The sequence below is a fragment of the Belonocnema kinseyi genome, chromosome 5 (assembly GCF_010883055.1).
Source record: "Belonocnema kinseyi isolate 2016_QV_RU_SX_M_011 chromosome 5, B_treatae_v1, whole genome shotgun sequence".
Lineage (NCBI taxonomy): Eukaryota > Metazoa > Arthropoda > Insecta > Hymenoptera > Cynipidae > Belonocnema > Belonocnema kinseyi.
Genome location: NC_046661.1, coordinates 92,862,568 through 92,885,879, shown reverse-complemented (window position 1 = coordinate 92,885,879; position 23,312 = coordinate 92,862,568). Strand labels below are relative to the sequence as shown.

General features: G+C 22.3%; 1 protein-coding gene across 2 annotated transcripts in view; it reads left to right on the top strand.

Annotated features, from left to right (window-relative positions):
• Positions 1-3,818: 3,818 nt before the first annotated feature.
• Positions 3,819-23,312, top strand: part of LOC117172628 (F-box/WD repeat-containing protein 9-like) — a 46,006-nt gene continuing 26,512 nt past the window's right edge. For both annotated transcript variants that reach the window (XM_033360730.1, XM_033360729.1), the window contains exons 1-3: positions 3,819-4,061; positions 8,958-9,120; positions 13,568-13,710. In XM_033360730.1, coding sequence (XP_033216621.1) covers positions 3,969-4,061; positions 8,958-9,120; positions 13,568-13,710 — 399 coding nt within the window. In that variant the 5' untranslated portion in view covers positions 3,819-3,968. The remainder of the gene's footprint in view (positions 4,062-8,957; positions 9,121-13,567; positions 13,711-23,312) is intronic.

Below are 23,312 nucleotides of genomic sequence, written 5' to 3'. Positions count from 1 at the left end.
ACCAAAAACTATTATTTTAACAATAGGGATATGAAAATTTTGTTTTAAAATTGAAAACTAGAGTTTGTAGAGAATTTTTTTTCCTGAAAAACAAGTCATAATTTATTAAAATGTAACCATTTATTTAAAATTGTTAAGAAATGATAGTAAAAAAATTCAATTGCTAAAAATATTGATAAAATAATTTTGTTGGCGGTTTAAAATTTTTTTCATTCAAAATAATGTTTTTATTTGAAATATAATCAGATAATTTTTTCAAAAGTGTGCCTACATCATATTTCAGTTGTAATAAAAAATGAAATAACTATGTTTTTTATTTGTAAACGTAGCTTTATATTACTGGATTAAACCATTTTTTGCCAAATCTTTTTTTTTTAATTATTATTTTGTAAATGAAAATTGAACTATTCGGTTTAAAATTAATTTATTTTGTTCAAAATTTGTTTTGGTTGAAAAACTTGGTCGAAAGTTAAACTATTTTGTTTATAAATTCATTTTTTAGATAAAGAATTTTTTAAGAGTAGTTAAAAATTAAACTATTTTTTAGAAAAATGTAATTACTTTGTCGAAAAATCAAACATTTTGTTAGAAATTCAACTTTTTGTTCGAAATTTTAACTGTTTTGTTGAAAATTTACCCTTTTGGATCGAAAAATCATTCTTTATTGTAAACAAATAAATTGAAATAGTTTTAACAATTGCAAATTTTTTTTTTAATTGCTGGGTATTCGTAAATTACAGATTAATACATGAAAATCCAACAATTTGGTAGAAAATTACATTTTTAACTGAAAAAAACAACATATTTTTTCGGTTGAAAATTCAATTTTTTGTATAGAAATTTCATTAAAATCTTTGTTTAAAAATTAAACTATTTCCTAGACTATTATTTTATTTTTTGTTTTGAAAATGTAAATATTTTGTTAAAAGTTCATCTTTTTTATTTGAAAGTTAAAATACTTTGTTAACATCTTTTTTTTAAGATTCACCTCTGTTTGAAAATTTAACTAATTTTTTGCAGATTCGTTTTGTCTTTGAAGAAAATTCATTTTTTAAACTGAAACTTTAACTGTTTATTTTTTTGTTGAAAATTTTTCTATCTTATTTGAAATTTTATTTTCTTAAAAATTTATCTTTTTGGTTGAAATTTAAACTATTTGGTTAAATTTTAAAATGTTTAAAAATTGAACTGTGTCATAGATTTTTTTAAATGCAAATTTAAATCATTAAAAATTAATCCTTATGGGTTTCAAGTGGAACTAATTTATTCAAAATTCATTTTTTTTAAGATTCAACTCTTTGGATGAGAATTTAACTATTCTTTTGAAATTCGAATTTTCTTCATTGAAAATTCATTTTTTGAACTTAAAATTTAACTAATTAATTTTTTGTTGAAAATTTATCTTATTTATTTAAAACTGTAACTATTTTCTTAGAAATTAATCTTTTTGGTTGAAATTTAAACTATTTGGTTACATTTTTTTGAAAATTGAACTGTAAAAAAATTATTATTTTTTGATATAAATTTAAATAATTTATAAAAACTAATCCTTGTGGCTTTAAAGTAGAACTAGTTTATTCAAAATTCATTTTTTTAAAGATTTAACTAATGGGATGAAAATTTAACTATTTTTTTGAAAAATCGATTTTTCTTTGTTAAAAATTCATTTTTTAAACTGAAAGTTTAACTAATTAATTTTTGGTTTAAAATTTATCTTTTTTATTTGAAACTTGAACTATTTAGTTGGAAATTCATATTTTTTGTTGAAAATTTAACCATTTCATAGAAATTTCATTCTTTTCGCTTGAAAATTGAAATATGTCCTAGAAGTTTTTTTTTAATACAAATTAAAATAATTGATTAAAAACTAAACCTTGTGGGTTTAAATTAGAACTGATTTATTCAAAATTCGTTTTCTTATGATTCAACTCTTTGGATGAAAATTTAACTATTCTTTTGAAAAATCGATTTTTTTCGTTGAATATTTATTTTTTGAACTGAAACTAATCAGTTTTTAGTTGAAAATTTATCTTTTTTATTTGAAACTTTAAGTATTTAGTTTGAAATTCATCTTTTGTGTTGAAAATTCAACCATTTTATAGAAATTTCATCATTTTGGATTGAAAATCCAAATTTTGGGTAAAAATTCAACCATTTTATACAAATTTCATCATCAAAAAATTCATAAAAAAGGACTTTTTTTGAAAAGTCAACTGTCCTTTAAAAGAATCATCTTTTTCTCTTACAAATTTAGCGGTTGGGTAAAAATTGCACAGTTTTTGAGTAGCATCATAATCCTGTTTGTTTTTTTATATCCTGCCATTTGATTAAAAAAGAATCCTTTTAAGTTGCAAATTTTTTATTGTAGAAGGATCTTTTTTTTTTTGTTAAACTATATAAAAAAATTTTAAGTATTTAATTTTTAATCTGAAATTGTTTTTATTTCGTTTGTCAAATATTCTATATTAAAAAATTTACGGGACGACTGCAAAATCCCAAAAAATAAAATTTCGGACACTGTAAAACTCCCGAATTATAATATTTCCAAATAATAATATTATAAAATTTGATAATTCCCGAATAATAAAATTCCCGACATAAAATTGCCGAATTATAAAATGTCCAAACTAGAAAATTCTCGAATATACAAAATTAAAAATTTTTTTTATTAATAAAAAAATTAATTGTAATATAATCTCAATCGTAATAATTTAATTAATTTTAGCAATAAAAAAATTGCAATTGTTAAAATTGTGGAATTTTAAAAGTTCGGAATTTTATAATTCGGCATATTTTCTGTAGGGAATATTATTATTCTGGAATTTCCAAATTAGGTAATATTATAAATGGTCGGGAATTTTATTTTTCGGAAATTTTCTAATTCGGCAATATTATAAAATCTCTGGAATTTCATTATTCGAGAATTTTATTATATTCGGTTATTTTCCGGCGGGAGTTTTCCAGTTCGGAAATTTTATTATTTGGGAATTTTATTAATCGGGAATTTTCGTATTTTGGATATTTTATAATTCAGCTAGTTTCTGTCGGGAATTTTTCAATTAAAGAATTTGATTATTCGGGAATATTATAATATGGGAATTTTCCAGATCGGATATTTCATTATACGGAAATTCTATTATTCGTGAATTTCCCAATTCAGTAATATTATAAAACGTTGCGAAATTTCATCATTCGACAACTTTCCGATTTTCTTTTTCGGAAATTTTCCAATTTGGGAATCTTATTTTCCGGGATTTTTCAGTATACACGTATTTTTAATAAATAAATAATGTTAGTAAACAAATTTTTTCATTAATTAAATTTGGGAATTTTGTATTTTGGATATTTTATAATTCGGCAATTTTCTGTCGGGAATCTTATTATTTCGGAATTCCCGAATTCGGTAATATTATCAACGGTTGGGGAATTCTATTATTGGAGAATTTTCCAATTCGTTTCCAATTTGTTAAATGCGGGAATTTTCTTGTTCGGATATTTTATAATTCGCAATTTTATTATTCGGGAATGTTTTAATTCGTTAATAGTATAAACTTTTGAAATTGAAATTCTGTTTGAATGTTAATAGTCAGGGATAATTAAAAAACAGGGAAATGACCGGGAATTTTGGAAATAAATTTTTTTCACCGGGAAGAACATATTTTTTTCCACTATTAAACGAAAGAGCTAGTTTATATTAATTTAAACACTTTCTTCTTATAAATAAAAAGTATTTTTTTTCTTTACACGCTCTATATATTTCGTGTTCGAAAGAAAATTCCGCGCATGCGCCCTTCATTCTACATTCGGCAGGAGACGTCAGACGTAGTAAACAATGAATCTCCTGCAAAAATATTATTTTAAACTGTAATCAATTCTGCAATTTACTTGAAAAATTGCACTCATAAATAAGTGAACAATAGGTTTCATGAAAATCGTAAGAAGTTGGAAAGACGATATATTTCTTAGCGATGTGCGACTCAGAAAGAGCAAACAGTAAACAGGATGAAACTTGTCAAGGTGAAAGGACATTTTCTCTTTCGTTGTTGGATCTACCAATTGAGGTAAGTAGGAAGAAAGTTCATTCTTTAACTTTTGGTCATTTTAAAATTATCAAAATGAATTTTCAGTTTAAAAAAGTGTCTTATATAAATTTGGAAAGATTCTATAAATATCACTCATTTTTATTGAATTGGGGTTAGTAGGCGCCCACCTTACGGTTAAAAATAGGATGCCCTTTTATGGAAAAAGAATGATTTCATTCTTAAATTATACCCGCTTCTGTTAATTTCAATTCGAAAAGATTTGGTAAAATAAACGAAATTTTAGGTTAGCATAGGAAAAGTAAACTTTAAATTATACTGTTTTATGGTTAGATCTCATTTTTTATGCACTTGATGATGGATTTTATAATTATTAAATTTAATTTGCAAATTTTTTGGATTGTCATTTTTTTTAGGAGTGAAATCTTTATTAGAATTCATAATTTCTAAGCGTATCTAGTTTGTTGTCAAAACGTCAATTGTCAGCTGATCGGACGCCATTTTTAAATTACAAATTGGAGAAATTTTCATTTCAGAGCAATTTATTATTCTATAATTAAAATTCGTATGCTTTAATTGAGATTTGATCTTTTTTGGATAATAATGAAACTATTTAGTAAAAAATGAATCTGTTTTTGTTAAAAGTTAAACTATTTTGTTGAAATTAATTCTTTTTTGTTCGAATTTAACTGTTTTTATTTATTTAATTTTTTATTTAAAATTTAAATCCTTTTTCGTTTGAAATGCATTAATTTATTTACTATTTCATTATTAGTTGAATATGAATATTTTTTAGTTGGTATTTAAACTACTTCGTTTTTAGGCTGAACTATTTTTTTTTTAATTTATTATTTTTTTAATGATTATTCATAATTTTAATTGAAAATTCATCTCTTTGGTTAAAATTTTAACTATTCTGTTGAAAAATAGTATTTTTTCATTAAAAAGTTGATGTTATTCAATTCAAAATGAATCTTTTTTAATTGAATATTCAACTACTTAGGTGAAAGTTGAACTGCTTTCTTGAAAAAATTTGTTGTAGAAACTTGAATGAATTTTCTAAAAATATAGATAATTCATCAATTATCTTTATTTCCAGAAAATAAATTTAAATTAAATTGAATTTTTTTTTATTTTGCAAATAAATATTAATCTTCTTGGTTGAAGTTAAATAGTTGAACTTTAAACTATTACATGTTTTTTGCTGATTATTCATCTTTCTAGGCTAAAAATTCAACTATTTAGGTTAAACATTTAACTTCTTTGCTAAAAATTTAATTTTTTTGTTGAAAATGTAAATATTTTGTTGGAAAATAATTTTTTGGTACAAATGATTGAAAATGAAAGTACAATCCTGAAGGTTGAACCATTTTCTTAAAAAAAATTTTTTTTCTTCAAGATGCAGAATTTTTGTTGAAAATTCATCTCTTTGGTTGAAATTTTAACTATTTTGTAAAAAACTGATATTTCTCAATGGAGAATTGATCTTTGTAAAATGAAAATTCCATTACTTTTAAATAATTTTTTTAACTGAGAATGAAACTTTTCGATTTTTGGTTGAATTTTTTTTTTTTTTTTTTGTTAAAAACATTTTTTTTCTGGTAGGCAAATAATCTTCTGGGCTTGAAATTCCTACATTTATACAATAATAAGTACATATAATATTGAAGATTTCACTTGAACCAAAAACAGTTAATTTTCAAACAAAAAATGGAATTTTGTGGAAGAAATTTAAATTTTGAAAACAAAAAGAGTTTTTAAAACAAAAAGTTGTATTTTAGCCTAAAAAAGATGAGTTTTTTTTACAAAATACTTGAATTTCAAACAAAAGAATTATTTTTTAAACAAACAGATGTATTTATTTGCAATAAAATAGTTGACTTTTGAAATCGAAATGAGGAATTTTTTAGAAAGCAGTAGAATTTTCAGATTGAAAAATTGAATTTTCAAGAAAATAATTAAATTTTTAACGTAATAGTTGAATTTTTAACTAAAATTGTAAATTTTCCAAATAAAAAGATGAATTTTATACCAATGAATATAATTCAAATTCAGACAAATTTTCAGTGAAGCATTTTAATTTTAAGTCCGAAAATGTATATTGTTAACGAAAAAGTTAATTTTCAAGCACACAGTTACATTTTTCACCAAAAAATGATGGAAGTTCAAACCAAAAAGATTAATTTTTAACCAAAAAAAAAAGAATAACTAATCAATATACTTTTTAAACTGATAATGTAACCCTTGTATTCGTCTGGTTGCAATTTGTATTTTTTAGTACAAAATTTGTTTTTTTTTTTAAGAAAACTAATCTTCTTGGTTTTAAATTCCATTTTTTTAGTAAAAAATGCAACTCTTTGCTTGAAATTTAACTTTTTTGTTGAAAATTGATATTTTCGGTTTGAAAATTAAACTGTTTTATAGAAAATTCGTCTTTTATTTTGAAATTTCAACAATATGGACGATTTTTTTTCTTTCTAGACTGAATTATCTTTTTTGTAGAAAACTCGTCTTTTCATTTGCAAAATTCATAATTTTAGATGAAAATTCATCTCTTTGGTTAAAAATTTGACTTTTTTTGGTAGAAAATTAATCTTCCTTTTTAAAAATTTATCTTTTTTGTTTTAAAATTCATCCATTTAGGTAAAAACTTCGTATTTTTCGTTGAGGTTTAAACTATTACTTCTATTGCCAAGAATTCATTTTTTCAAGTACAAAATTAAACTATTTTGTTGAAAATTCATCTTTTTTGGATGAATTTATATTTTTTCCTTGAAATATATTGATATATCTACGATTTAATTTTTCTTTGCAGATTTATTTTTCATTGAAAATTAAACTAATTCTTGAAGGTTGAACCATATTGTTTAAAAAATTTGAAATTATTTTCTTTGATAAAAAGTTCAACTATTTCCTTGAAAATTGATCTTTTTTAATTAGACATTTCACATCTTTGTTAAAAATTTATTTTTTACATTCGAATATTTGTTTTTTTTTTATCAATTTGTTTAACTGATAATGTAACTTTTCATTTTTATGGATATTTTTTGTAAATGAAAATGTATCTATTTTGTTAAAAATTCTTTTGTTGTTGTTGTAATTTCAAGTATTACAGTTTAAGAATAATTATTTAATTTGAAAATTTACAACTTTTATTGAACATTTATTGTTATTGTCTTGTTTGAAAGTTCATCTTTTTGGTTCAAAATTCAAGTATTCCAGCTTAAGATTCATTATTTTAGTTGAAAATTCATGACCTTGGTTGAAAATTTGTTGTCTTTTTTGGTGGAAAATTAATTCTTTTAACCGAAAATTTAACTATTCCATATTTTCGGGAAAACTGATCTTTTTTAGTTTAAAATTTAACTATTTGTTTAAAAATTGATTTTTTTTTGCAATTCAACTTTTAGGTTGGGAATTGATGTATTTTTTCTTCTTCAAAAATTGCCTTTTTTTGAAGTACAAGAAAATAAAATAAATTTCTTTTAATTATTATAAAAATTTATGAACTTAAGAAACAAATTTAAGACCTAGTTAATAATTTTATTAATATTATTTAATAATTTAAATAAATAAATCTTATTCAGAGTGGCCGCTGGACCGGAAAAAGACCGGGAATTTTATGAAACCGGGAAATGACAGTGAATTTTTTTTTTACCGGGAATTTTACACATTTTTAGAGAAAAAAAAACCTGTCAAACTTTCCTTGATTTCAACTGTTTTTTAAATAATTAGTTAAATTGAGATTTTTTTCAATTATTATCTCCTTCAGTTTTTAATGCGTAATTCAAAAATCTTTCACTTTAAAAATTTTCCATTTTAGATTTTTCAGCGTAAATTTTAATTTAAAGATTTTTTAAATTCAGTTTTAAATATTTAAAAGAATTAAAATTTAGGAAATTTTAAAATCTAAGTTTTTTAAATATAAAAAACAACATTTTTAGTTGATCATATGTGATTAATTAATGATTCTTAAACTTGAACTGTACTTCAAGATTTAAAAAGTAAATAATAATTGATTTTACAAGACGATTTGGAATCAGTTGACAATTTTAGAATTTTCAGATTTTAAAGTTAAAAATTTTAATTATTCCATTTTTAAAACATTCGATTAGAAATTTTTTAATTAAGAAAAAGATCAATTACTTAATATTTAGAAATATCTAACTTTTTATTTAAAATCAGTAATTATAAGTTGAATATTCAAAACTAAAAAAAAATTAAACGTTAAACTTTACAATTTTAATTGTTCTATCAAAAAATAAAATTTAATTTGAAAGTCAAATTATTGAATTTTGATGTATAAATAACAATTGAACACCTATTATTTTGAGAAAAAAAAACACAAGTAAGTTGAAAAAATATTTAGACTTTTTCAAAAATTCAAACCAAATTAAAAATTTGAAAAGATTTCAAATAATTTAAACGAAGCTATTTAAGAGTTTTGAAAAGCCCCAGATGACTAAAAACTTTTAAAAGTTCTAAATTTATGAGTTCCACTTTGAGTGCTTTAATTTGCAGCTTCGTTTTTATTACTTCAAATGGAAAATTTTTTGACATTAGAGTTTAATTTTTTAAATTTCATTGACCCTAAGAAATATTTGTAAACCTGGAAAATACTGGGAAAAAGCCGGGAATTTTTTTCTTTCATTAAAACGGCCACCCTGGTTATTGCTAACATATTTAAAAATAGCTTGTATTATAATTTTTTTAAGTTTTCTAAATTAAACATATTATTTGAATTCCTATGAATAGATAATAGAAAATAATTTATAATAAACTCCCAAAATACCTGGAAAAAATCTGAAATTGTCATGGATTTTTTTCAGGATTTAATCATAAAATTATCTCCTTTAATTAAAAAAATATATAATTTTTTTTACTTCTCGAACTATTAATTTTAATAAAAAATTTCAGGTATTTCTACACATCTGTACGTTCCTAGACGCATCGTCATTGGTTCACGGATTAAGCTTAGTCTGCAAGCAGTTTCATCAAATTTTAAATGATGATTCTATATGGAAAGTTAGAATCCACCAAATCTGCAGGCCAAACGCTAATTATCCAGCCTTGCCTCCTGGTTAGCCAAATTCGCTAACAGCTTTCGCCTTGCACGCCCAATTATTCTGTAAATAATTACACAAACTTTGAATATGGGCGCTAACTTAAAATCCTTCAAGAATAGCGAATCCTCTGCCTTTTCCTTTTTTTAAATTCCCCTTTTCTTCCCTATTCCCGAAAAAAATTCCCTTTCTTCTTTCAAATAATATAATACGTTTGAAAATTTGGTTAATTACGAACCATCTCCGTTAAAATATTGAATGCAATTTTAAATTTAACACTCTCCCCTTTTACCCTCTTTTCACCGTTTTTAAAGAATGTCACTTTTTCCCCTTTTTTCAAGAAAATTCCCATTTTTAGCATTTTTAAATTTTTTCTTAAATGACAATTAAATTAAGAAAATCCAAATATATTTGGTTGAAAGATAAGTATTTTTATTTGAAAAGTCTACTTTTATATTTTTGGTTCAGAATTAATTTCTTTCGGTCAAAAGATCTACTATTTGGCTGAAAATTCAACTGTTTGGTAAGAAAGTAATCTTTGTTGTTGAAAGTTAATTATTTTATCATACTATTATACTATTAGGTTGGAATTTGATTTTATTTGTTAAAAATTCACTTGTTTTGTTACAAGGTCTTTTTTTTGAAAGTTCATTATTTGTATTGGTCTCTTTTCTTTAAAAAATCATATGGTTGAAAATTAATTATTTTGTTGAAAAGTCATCTTTTTTGTATCGAAAATCCAACTGCTTTGTTAAATATTCTTATTTTTGGATTAGAAATTCAACTTTTTTGTTTTTGAAAAGTCATCTGTATCGGCCAAAATTAAATTTTTTTGTTGAACATTAATTTTTTTCTTTCAAAATTCAACTCTGATTGAAAATGTAACTGTTTTTTTTAAATACATATTTTTGGGTTAAAAATTGAACAGCTTGTTGGAAAATTAACTGTTTGATTGAAAATTTAGTTTTTGGCGAAAGTGATATTTTTGGGTAGAAAATTAAATTATTGTGTCGAAAGTTCATTTTTTGGATTGAAAATTTAACCATTTTGGTTGGAAATTCAACTATGTGGTTAAAAATTAAATTTGGTTAAAAATTAAATTTGGTTAAAAATTCATATTTTTCATTGAAAATTCAACTGTTTTGTAAAAAACTCGACTCTATTCCATGAAAAAATTAAACAATTTGGTAGAAAATACAATTCTTTGGCTTAAAATTAATATTTTTGTTAAAAATTGAACTGTTTGGTTAGAAATTAACTTTTTGGTTGAAAATCAAATTTTTGCTAAAAAAATGAGTTTTTTCAATGAAAATTAAGTTTTTGAATGAAAATTAACTTTTTTGGTTGAAAAGTTGTATTTTTGTGCAGAACATTCATTTCTTGGGTTGAAAATTAAACCATTTCCCTTCAAAATTCAACTATTTGGTTCTAAAATAACTTTTTTGTTAAAAATGCATATTTTTTATTGAAAATTCAATTATTTTGTCAAAAAAATCGACCTTTTTTCCATGAAAATTGAACAATTTGGTTAGAAATTATTTTTTTTAGTTAAAAATTCAATTCTTTGGTTTAAAATTAACATTCTTATTAAAAATTCATACTTAGGGTTTGAAAATTGAACTATTTGGTTAGAAATTAACTTTTTTTGTTGAAAATTCAATTCTTTGTTCGAAATTTAAATTTTTTTGTTGAAAATTCATCTTTTTTGTTTAAAAATTCAACTCTGATTGAAAATGTAACTGTTTTTTTTAATCCATATTTTTGGGTTAAATATTGAACAATATGGTAGAAAATTAACCTTTTGATTGAAAATTCAGTTTTTGGTGAGTCATATTTTTAGGAAAAAAATTCAGTTATTTTGTAGAAAATTCATTGTTCGGATTTAAAATTTAACCAAGAAATGTTAGAAAAAAAATGTTAGAAATTTAACTATATGCTTTAAAATGAACTTTTTTATAAAAATTTATATTTTTTATTGAACATTCAACTGTTTTGTTAAAAAATATTCTCAATTCCATGAAAAATAGAACAATTTGGTAGAAAATTCAATTATTTGGTATAAGATGAACATTTTCGTTCAAAATCCATAATTTTGTTTGAAAATTGAACAATTGGGTTAGAAATTAACTTTAGTTGAAAATTAAATTTTTGGTGAAAGTCATCTTTTTAGGAAGAACTTTCAGTTATTTTGTAGAAAATTCGTTGTTTGGATTTAAAAATTAAACCATTTTGGTTGGAAATCTAACTATATGGTTTAAAATTAACTTTTTTGTTAAAAATTCATAATTTTGATTGAAAATTCAACTGTTTTGTAAAAAAGTCTACTTTGTTCAATGAAAATTGAACAATTTGGTAGAAAATTCAATTCTTTGGTTTAAGATGAACATTTTTGTTAACAATCCATCTTTTTTAGTTGAAAACTGTACTATTTGGTTAGAAATTAACTTTTTCTTTAAATCAAATTTTTGCTTGGAAATACATTTTTTAAATGAAAATTAAGTTTTTGAATGAAAATTAACTTTTTTGATTGAAAACTTGTATTTTTGTGCAGAAAATTCATTTTTCGGGTTGAAAATTCTACCATTTCCGATGGAATTTCAACTATTTGGTGTTAAATTAACTTTTTTTTCAAAAATTCATATTTTGTTGAAAATTAATTTTTTATTAGATTATTAATTTTTTGTTTAAAAATTTATATTTTCAATTCAATATTGAAATATCAAAATTGAATAATTCAATTCAATATTGAAAATTCATTTTTAATGTAATTTTTCAACAAAATAGTTGTAATTTTCTACCAAATTATTCAATTTTCAAGGCAAAAGAGACGATTTTTCTATAAATTTGTTAAATTTTAACTAATTTATAGAAAAATCGTCTCTTTTGCCTTGAAAATTGAATAATTTGGTAGAAAATTGAACTATTTAAATTTTTTATTTGAAAATTAAGTTTTTGAATGAAAATGAACTTTTTTTGGTTGAAAAGTTCTATTTTTCTGCAGAACATTCATTTTTTTGTTTGAAAATTCAACCGTTTTCGTTGGAAATTCACCTAATTGGTTTGCGATAAACTTTTTCATTTAAAATTCATATTTTTGTCTTTTAATTAGAAAATTAAATTTTTGTTTGAAAGTTCATATTTTCGGGTAGAAAATTCAATTATTTTGTAAAAAAAGTTGTTTTTTGGGTGGAAAATTGAACTTGTTTAGTTAAAAATTCAACTATTTTGTAGAAAAATCGTCCTTTTTGTCTTAAAGATTGAACAATTTAGTAGAAAATTAACTTTTTGTTTGAAAATTAACTTTTCGGGTTGAAAATGAACTTTTTAGTCGAAAAGTTGTATTTTTGTGTAGAAAATTCATTTTTTGGGTTGAACATTTAACCATTTTCGTTGTAAATTCAACTTTTTGGTTTGAGATGAACTTTTTTAAAATAAAAATCCATATTTTTTCTTGAGAATTGAACAATTTGGTAGAAAATTGAACTATTTTCGGGTAGAGAATTTAATTGTTTTGTAGATAAGTCTTTTTTTTATCTTGAAAATTAAAAAATTTAGTAGAAAATTCAATTATTCCGTTGAAAATTAAATTTTTGCTTCAAAATTCAATTATTTTGTATAAACGTCGTTTTTTGGGTTAATCATTCAATTATTTTGATTGAAAATTCAACTATTTCATTTTAAACTAACTTTTTGTTTAAAAATTCATATTTTTGGGTAAAAAATTCAACTTTTTTTTGAAAAATGTACTTTTCGTTTGAAATTAAACTTTAAGTTAAATATTCATATCTTCTGGTAGAAAAATAAATTATTTTGTAGAAAAGTCGTTTTTGGGTTAGACATTGAAACTATTCTGGTTGGAAATTCAAATATTGGATTGAAAATCCACATTTTAGGATTCAAAATTGAACGGTTGTGTTGGAATTTCTTCTTTTTGGCTTTAAAATTCAACATTTGGTAGAAAATTCAACTTTTTTGGTTAAAAATTCAAAACTGTTTTCTAGAAAAATGGACGAATGTTTACCTGTCGGATTCCAGATTAAAATATTTAATATTTAAATAAAAATTTTTCTCTAAAATTATTATTATATGGGTATTTTTTAGAAGAGAAAATATTTTTGACCATGAGAACGATTTTAAGCATTTAAAAATTATTTATTTTACTAATTTTATTTTGTTTTAACGACCTGAGTGTATCACATTTTTAAAAATAAATTCTTGAATGGCAGAAAAGATTAAAAAATTGTTTCAAATGATTTAAAAATGCATATAAAGATAAATGTTTAATCTTTTCCCTTTTTTTTTTAAATTATCCGATTTTCCCTTTTTTGTGCCCCTTTTACATTGTGACTTCTGACTTCTGCTTACAATTTAAATCTTCACGTTGCGCGATTGCATTTTGTTAATTAAAAATTAATTATTGTATTTATGCTTATATATTTTTATATTCAAGCGCATTTTTTGCAGACGAAAATGACGAATTATTTTGGAAATTGTCTTGTGTTGCTCTTGAGAGACAAGCATCTCTTTGGAAAAATCAAGTTTCGTTGGAAAGATTATCATTGGCCAATGTACATTATAGTACAATTGACGGAGTTCTTCTTATGCACGTAAGTTTGGTCCTTTATTTTTTATAATAATTAATTTTTTGTTTTAAATTAACAATTCGATTTTTTTTGTGATTTTTTAAAAATTTTACGTACATTTTCATATGAAACTTTTTATTCAAAAATATATTTTCTTCATTCATTTATTTTCAATATAAACAGTAATTAAAAAGACTTTAACAAGAAATTTGTCTTTGATATAATGTTGATTATTTCATTTTTAATAAATAAATAATATTTAACAAAAAAATAATTTTTTTAATTTCAATCACTTTCTAGTTCGGATGTTTTTAAATTCTAAAATTTTCTTTGGAGAATTTTATCTGTCGGGAATTTTCCAGTTGGGAATTTTTATACTTCGAAAACTTTATGATTTCGTAATTCATATATTTCAGAAATTTTAGAATTTCAGGAATTTTCTAATTCGGAATTTTTATATTTTGGAAATTTTATTATTCGGGAATTTTCCCATTCGGAGAATCTTCAGTGTTGTAAATTTTATTTTTCGGGATTTTTCAGTCGTCCCGGATTGAGAGAGAAAATTTTTTTTGCATTTTTGTTGGATTTTTGGAAATGTAAAAAAGTTGAAAATAAACTGGCTTTGTTAAAAATGCGACTGTCTATTAAAAAATTCATATTTTTTGCTTGGAAACTCAAATATTTAGTTAAAAATGCAAGTGTTTTTGATTGGAGTTTAATTCTTTTTTTTTAATTCGAAAATTTAGTTGAAAATTCAAACATTTCGTTATTATTTTTGGGTTAAAAATTCAATTCCGTTGTAGAAAATTCATTTTATTTTTGGGTTGAATATTTAACTTTTTTGTTTGAAAATTCTACTGCCTTATGAAAAATTCGTTTTTTTTATTGAAAATTTATCTTTTTTGGCTAAAAAGTCACTTTTTTGTTGCAAATTTATCATTTTGGATTGAAAATTCAACTATTACCTTAGTAAATTAGTGTTTCAAAAGTCTATTGTTATATGCTTGGTCGCTAATTCATCTTTGTTAAGAATTATATAATTAAAATTTTAATTATTTTGCTGAAAATTCAATATTTTTTATACAAAGTCATCCTTTTTTATTGAAAATTCAAATATTTGGTTGGAAATTAAGTTTTTGTAGAAAAATAATTTTTTTGTAGATGTTTAAACTACTTTGGTTATATATTCTTGTTTTGTTTCAAAATTGAACTACCTGGTTGAAAATTCAACTATTTTGTTTGAAATTTCCACTATTTTGTTGAAAATTCATCAATTTCAGTTAAATTTTATTGTTTTTCTATTTAAAATGAAAATCTAATTTGGTTAAAACATGAATTATTACATTTTTCGTTGAGAATTCATCTTTTTTTTGTTTGGATTTCGAACCACTTGATTAAGAATTGAAATATATATATTTATATATTTATGTTATATTTTGGTTGAGAATTATTCTTTTCTGTTAACAATAATATCGTCTAATTTAATGTGTAATTATTTAGCTGAAAATTCAATAATTTTGTTATTCGTTTCTTTTTACAAACAACAAAGACGACTTTCCTACCATAAAAGATAAAATTTTGATCCAATAAAGCGAACTTTTAACAAAATAATTTAATTTTTGATCAGAAAATATGATTTTGACCAAATCGTTCAATTTACAACAAAATATTTAGATTTTTTAACCAAATAGCGGAAATAGAAGATTTTTAACCAAATATTTCAGTTTTCAAAGTAAAAAATCGAATGCTTTAGAAAAGAATTTTTTATTCCGGAAATAAAGAATTTTCGACCGAAATGCTTCAATTTTCAACTATAAAAAAATATTTCAAATGAAAATGGAATCGTTGCATTTTAAGTTTAAAATAATAACTTTAAAAACAAAAAACGAATTTAAAAAAATTTGTTGTTTCAAAATATAATGTTTAGTTGAAAATTGTTGTTGAAAATTCTAATTTTCGTGTTGAAAATTTCATATTCGAGACTTAAAATTGAACTGTTTTGTAGAAAATTAGTCTTTTTGGACTTGAAAATTCAATTAGATTTGGTAGAAAATTAACTTTTCTATTGAAAATTCAATTGTTTTGTAAAAAATTATATTTTTTGGTTATTTGAAAATCCATTTCTTCTGTTTGCAGATTCAACTATTTTATTGCAAATTTGTCAATTTTGGTTTAATTCGATGGTTTTTTTTAAATTTTAAATTAAAATCTTTTTTGGTTCATATGAATTGAAAACTCATCTCCTTGACTGAAAATTCGACTATTTTGGTAGAAATTTCCACAATTTTGGTTTAATTTAATTGTTTTTTACTTTAAATTAAAATTTTGTTTGGTTAAAATATGAATTATAAGATTTTTTTTTAGAATTCATCTTTTTTATTTGCAAATCTAACTACTTGGTTGATAGTTGAAATACTTTGTTAAAATTTTCATTATGAGGATTCATCATATAAATTTATTTGGTTAACAATTCACCTTTTGTAGAAAATTATTTTTTTTGTAGAACTTTAAACTATTTTGGTTTAAAATTCATGTTTTCGGGGTTAAAATTCAACTGCTTTGTAGAAAAATAATGTTTCGGATGAAAATGTTTCAATATCGGTTTAATTCAATGATTTTTATTTTAAATTGAAACCTTTTTCAGTTCATATGAATTGAAAATTCCTCTCTTTAGTTGAAAGTTTAACTATTTTGCTGACAATTCAACTATTTTTTTGAAATTTCGATTATTTTATTGACAATTGGTGAATTTTGGTTCAATTCAACTTCTTGATTAAAATTAAAACCTTGTTTGGTTAAAATATCAATTTTACATTTTTCGTTGAGAATTAATCTTTTTTGTTTGAAAATCTAATTCTTGGTTGATAATTGAAATTCTTTGTTAAAAATTATTTTTTTGGATGAATATTCATTATATGAGTGAAAAATTCATCTCCTTGGTTGAAAAGTTAACTATTTTGTTGAAAATTTAAATATTTAGGTTGAAATTTCAATTATTTGGTTTAAAATTAATTGTTTTGTTGAAAATTCTTCATTATAGATTCTCGAAAAAAATTCCCTTTCTTCTTTTAAACAATATAATACGTTTGAAAAAAAATTTCAATTACTAACCATCTCCGTTAAAATATTGAATGCCATTTTAAATTTAACACTCTCCCCGTTTACCCTCTTTTCTCCATTTTTAAAGAATGTCACTTTTTTCCCCTTTTTTAAAGAAAATTTCCATTTTTAGTGTTTTTTATTTTTTTCTTAAATGATAATTAAATTAAGAAAATCCAAATATATTTGGTTGAAAGATAAGTATTTTTATTTGAAAAGTCTACTTTTATGTTTTTGGTTCAGAATTAATTTCTTTTGGTCAGAAGATTTACTATTTGGCTGACTATTCAACTGTTTGGTAAGAAAGTAATTTTTGTTGTTCAAAGTTAATTATTTTATCATACTATTATACTATTAGGTTGAAATTTTATTTTTTTTTGTTAAAAATGCACTTATTTTGTTAAAAGGTATTTTTTTTTAAAGTTCATTATTTTTATTGGTCTCTTTTGTTTAAAAATTCATCTGGTTGGAAATTAATTATTTTGTTGAAAAGTCATATTTTTTGTTTTTCAAAATTCATCTTTATCGGCCAAAATTAAATTTTTTTGTTGAACATTAATTTTTTTCTTTTAAAATTCAACTCTGATTGAAAATGTAACTGTTTTTTAAAACATATTTTTGGGTTAAAAGTTGAACAGCTTGGTGGAAAATTAACTGTTTGATTGAAAATTTAGTTTTTGGCGAAAGTGATATTTTTGGGTAGAAAATTAAATTATTTTGTCGAAAGTTCATTTTTTGGATTGAAAATTTAACCATTTTGTTTGGAAATTCAACTATGTGGTTTAAAATTAACTTTTTTGTTAAAAATTCATATTTTTCATTGAAAATTCAACTGTTTTGTAAAAAAATCGACTCGATTGCATGAAAAATTAAACAATTTAGCAGAAAATACAATTCTTTGGCTTAAAATTAACATTCTTGTTAAAAATCCATATTTTTAGTTAAAAATTGAACTACTAGGTTACAAATTAAGTTTTTTGTTGAAAATCATATTTTTGCTGAAAAATGAATTTTTTCAATGAAAATTAAGTTTTTGAATGAAAATTAACTTTTTTGGTTGAAAAGTTGTATTTTCGTGCAGAACATTCATTTCTTGGGTTGAAAATTCAACCATTTCCCTTCGAAATTCAACTATTTGGTTTTGAATGAACTTTTTTGTTGAAAATGCATATTTTTTATTGAAAATTCAACTATTTTGTCAAAAAAATCGACCTTTTTTTCCATGAAAATTGAACAATTTGGTTAGAAATTATTTTTTTAGTTGAAAATTCAATTGTTTGGTTTAAAATTAACATTCTTGTTAAAAATTCATACTTTTTTGTTGAAAATTCAATTCTTTATTCACAAATTAAATTTTTTTGTTGAAAATTCATCTTTTTTGTTTAAAAATTCAACTCTGATTGAAAAAAACTGTTTTTTTAATCCATATTTCAGTTATTTGGTTTAAAATTAACTATTTTTTTTGAAATTCCTCATTATAGATTACGGTTAACTCTTTTGGCGAAAGTTAATAATTTTCATAGTGTAGAAAACATTTTTTATTGAAAATTCATATTTTTAGTCAAATGTTGATATCTTTAATTAATAATTTGACTTTTTTGTTGAAAACTTGTTTTCTGAAAATGTTATTTTCTCGTTGAAAGTTCATCATTTTTGTAGAAAATTCACCTTCTTGATTAAAAATTCACCTATTTTATTAAAAATAAATCAATTTTTCTCATTTTTGTTCAACATTTATTTTTCTAATATTTTAATTATTCTAATTTTGGTTGAAAATTTTTTTTTTTCGAGGAAAATTCATGTACTTTTTTGACAATGAGTCTTTTTTGGTGAACATTTACTTTAGAAAAAAAATCAAAATATAAAATTAAATTAAAGGTCGAAAATCTTTTTCGTTGAAAATGTCCGGTTTTGTAGAAAATTTAACTATTATATTTTTCATAAGAATTCATTTCTTTAGTTGAAAAGAAAAATGTAGTTAAAAAGTCGTTTTTTTTTAAATAGAAAACTCGTCCTTTTGAATTAAGATTTACTTCTCTAACTGCAAATTGAACTATTCTAGTATTGACTTGTAAATTTATCTTTTTTAGTTGAAAATTTATATATTTTATTGAAACTTAATCTTTTTTTATAGAAAGTTCATCTTTGTGTTTAAAACTGAATTGTTTTGTTGACAATACATTTTTTTCGGTTAAAAATTAATTTTTTACACTAAAAATTAAATTCTTATGTTTTAAAGTATTTTTTAATAAAAAAACCATTTTGGTGAAAATTCTTTTTTTTATTGTTGAAAATTTTATTTCTCGAACATTTTAACTTTTCCAATTTTGATTGAATTTTTTTTTCTAGATCAGAATTCATGTACTTTGTTGAAAATTAGAACATTTTTGTTAGAAAATTAATTTTTTGGGTCAAGAATTCAACTAAATATTTGGTTAAAAAATGAATTAGTACATATTTTGTTGAGAATTCATCTTTTTCGTTTGAAAATTTAACTTTTTTGTTGAAAAATCAATTATTTGGTTTAAAATCATCTGTTTTGTCGAAAATTCTTTATTTTAGTTTGAAAATTTAACAATCTTGGTTGAAAATTTAACTATAATATTGAAATTTATCCATTTTTGTTTAATTTAATGTTTCTTTATTTAGAATGAAAATATTTTTTACTGAATATGAGTTGAAAACATACCTCTTTTCTTAAAAATTTAACTATTTTGTTGAAAATTCAACTATTTTGATTGAAATTCCTACTATTTTATTCAAAATTCGTCAATTTTTGTTGAATTTAATTGTTTTTTTATTTAAATTTAAAATCTTGTTTGGTTAAAATATGAATTATTACATTTTTTGTTTAGAATTCATCTTATAAATTGAAAACTCATCTTTTTCCTTGAAAATTTAACTACTTTTTTGAAAATTCATCAATTATTGTTGAATTTAATTGTTTTTTTATTTTAATTTAAAATCTTATGTGGTTAAAATATGAATTATTACATTTTTGTTTAGAAGTCATCTTATGCATGGAAAACTCATCTTTTTCTGTTAAAAAGTCCTCCTTTTTATTGAAAATTCAACCTTTTAGTTGAAAATTCATATGTTAAGGTTAAAAATGCAAATGTTTTACATTTGTTGAAAATCGTTTGTGTAAAATAAAAATTTAATTTTTATATGTTAGGTTAAAAAGTAATTTTTTTGTTATAAAAAAAAACTATTTTGTTAAAAATTTGTTTTCTTTTTGTTGAAAATTGATTTTTTTTAGATGAAAATTCATGTACGAGAATTCAACTAACTATTTGGTTGAGAATTGAAATACTTATTTAAACATTTATTTTTTGATCAAGATTCATCATGTAAGTTGAAAACTCATCTCCTTTGTTGAAAATTTAACTATTTTGTTGAAAATTAAACTATTTTGGGGAAAATATCCATTATTTGATTGACAATGTATCAAATTTGGTTCAGTTCAATTACTTTTGATTTATATTTAATATTATATTATAAATTATATTTAGTTTACAGTTAACTTTTTTGGCGAAAGTTCATAATTTTCATAATGTAGGAAACATTTTTTTATTGAAGATTCATATTTTTAGTTAAATGCTGATATCTTTGATTAATAATTGGACTATTTTGTTGAAAAATTGTTTTCTGAAAATGTTCTTTCCTCGTTTAAAGTTCATCATTTTTGTATAAAATTCACCTTCTTCATTAAAAATTCACCTAATTTATTAAAAATACTTCAATTTTTCTAATTTCTGTTCAAAATTAATTTTTCTAACATTTAAAATATTCTAATGTTGGTTGAAAATTTATTTTTTCAATATGAAAATTCATGTACTTTGTTGAAAATGAGTCTTTTTTGGTGAAAATTAATTTTAGAAAAAATTAAAATGTAAAGTAAAAAAATTAAAATTAAATTAAAGGTAGAAAACTCATCTTTTGAGTTGGAGATTTATCATATTAGTTTCAAATTCACTTTAATTATTCCATTTTTTGTGGAAAATTAACCTTTTTTAATAGAAAGGTAATCTTTTTCCTCAAAAATGTCCTGTTTTGTAGAAAATTTAACTATTATATTTTTTATTAAGAATTCATTTATTTAGTTGAAAAGAAAAATTTATTTAAAATGTCCTTTTTTAAATAGAAAATTCATCTTTTGGATTGAAAATTCCACTATTTGGTGAAAAGTTCATATTTTTGGTTGAAAATTAAACACCGGGATTAAAAATAAATTTCCTTGTCTGAAAATTTGTGCCTAACTGCAAATTGAACTATTCTAGTTTTAGCTTGTAAATTTATCTTTTTTAGTTGAAAATTCATCTTTTTTTGGTTAAAAATTTATATATTTTATTGAAACTGTATCTTTTTTGTAGAAAGTTCATCTTTTTGGTTTGAGAATTCAACTATTTGGTTAAAAGTTCATATTTTTGGTTTAAAATTCACTTTAACTATTCCGCTTTTTGTGAAAAATTGACCTTTTCTGATAAAAGTCTAATGTTTTTCCTTAAAAAATGTCCAGTTTTGTAGAAAATTTAACTATAATATTTTTTTCTCAAGAATTCATTTCTTTCATCGAAAAAAAAATTATTTAAAAAGTTGTTTTTTATAAAAAAATTCATCTTGTGGGTTCAAAATTTTACTATTCAGTCGAAAATTCATATTTTTCCTTGAAAATTAAATACCGTGCTTAAAAATAAATTTCCTTGGCTGAAAATTCGTTTCTTTTTAGTTGAAAATAAATTATTTTAAACTAAAAATATAACTATTCCATCTTCGCTTGAAAATCTATATCCTTAGTTTAAAATTAATTCATTTGGCTAAAAACACATTTTTTTGTTTAAACTTTTATTTCCTGACTGTAAATTGAACTATTTTAGTGTTGGTTTGTACATTTTTCTTTCCTAGTTGCAAATTTATATATTTTTATAAAGCCGTAACTTTTTTCGTAAAAAATTCATCTCTTGAGTTTAAAATTGAATTATTTTGTTGAGAATTAATTTTTTAGTACAAAATTTATTGTTTTAATTCAAAATTTAATGCTTATATTTTTGTTTAAAAAGACATTTGTTTAGATAAAAAAATATCTTGTTGAAAATTCGCTTTTTTTTGTTCAACATTTACTTTTCTAACATTTTAACTATTTTAATTTTCGTTGATTTTTTTTTTAGATGAAAATTCATGTACTTTGTTGAAAGTGAGTCCTTTTTTGGTAAAAATTTATTTTAGAAAAAATGAAGATATAAAATTAAAAAATTTTAAAAATTAAATTAAAAGTAGAAAATTCATCTTTTCGGTTGAAAATTCAATTAACTATTTGGTTACAAATTTAACTTTTTTCGCGAAAGTTTATAATTTTTATAATGTTGAAAACATTTTTAATTGAAGATTCATAATTTTAGTTAAATGCTCATATCTTTGATTGAAAATTTTACAATTTTGTTGAAAATTCGTTTTCTTATCGAAAATTTATTCCTCTCTATGCAAAAAATTGAACTGTTTCATTTTTGGTTGAAAATTGTTCTTTCTTCGTTGAAAGTTCATTATTTTTGTTAGAAAATTCACCTATTTTATTAAAAATACAATGCAGAGATACATATATAATTATATATTGATTAACCCTTTCCGGCATATATTTTTCAGGGAAACGAGTTTTCATGAAAATTGGTACACAGGGGTTTTTGGGGTCGCTGATTACGAATCTAAACTCAGATTTTGAAAATTCAAAATGGCGGGTCCAATATGGCGGTTAACGTTTGGCATATTTTTTATTTTTTCTGAAAATTGGTATACAGGGGTTTTTTGGAGTCGCTAATCACGAATCCGAACTCAGATTTTGAAAATTCAAAATGGCGGATCCAATATGGCGGGCAAAATTTGGATATTTTTTTTGGAAATTGGTGTTCAGGGGTTTTTGGTATCTTTGACCACGAATATGAACTTAGATTTTGAACATTTAAAATGGCGGGCCAAAATTCAAAATATTTCTAAATTGTTTTTTGAAAGTTAGCACAGACAGGGGGTCGCTGATCATGAATCTGTATTCAAAATGACAAACATTGAGAATATTGCAGTTTGAAAAAAATACACCTACTCACCTAAAACATGGATTAGTACCAATTTTCTGAATTTTCAAAATCTAAATTCAGATTCGTGATCAGTGACTCCAAAAATCCTTGTACACTATTTTTTAAAAAATCCAGAAAACTTTATTATTTTGACCGCCATATTGGATCCGTCATTTTGGATTTTCAAAGTCTGATTTCATATTCGTAATCAGCGATCCCGAAAACCTCTGTATAACAATTTTCAGAAAAAAATCCAAAAATATTCCAAGTTTCGGGCGCCATCTTGGATCCACCATTTTAAATTTCCAAAATCTGAGTTCATATTCGTGATCACTCACCCCAAAAAACCCTGTATACCAATTTTCAGATAAAATCCAAAAATACTCCCAATTTCGGCAGCCGTATTGGATCCGCCATTTTGAATTTTCAAAACCTGAGTCCTGATTCATATTCAGCGACCCC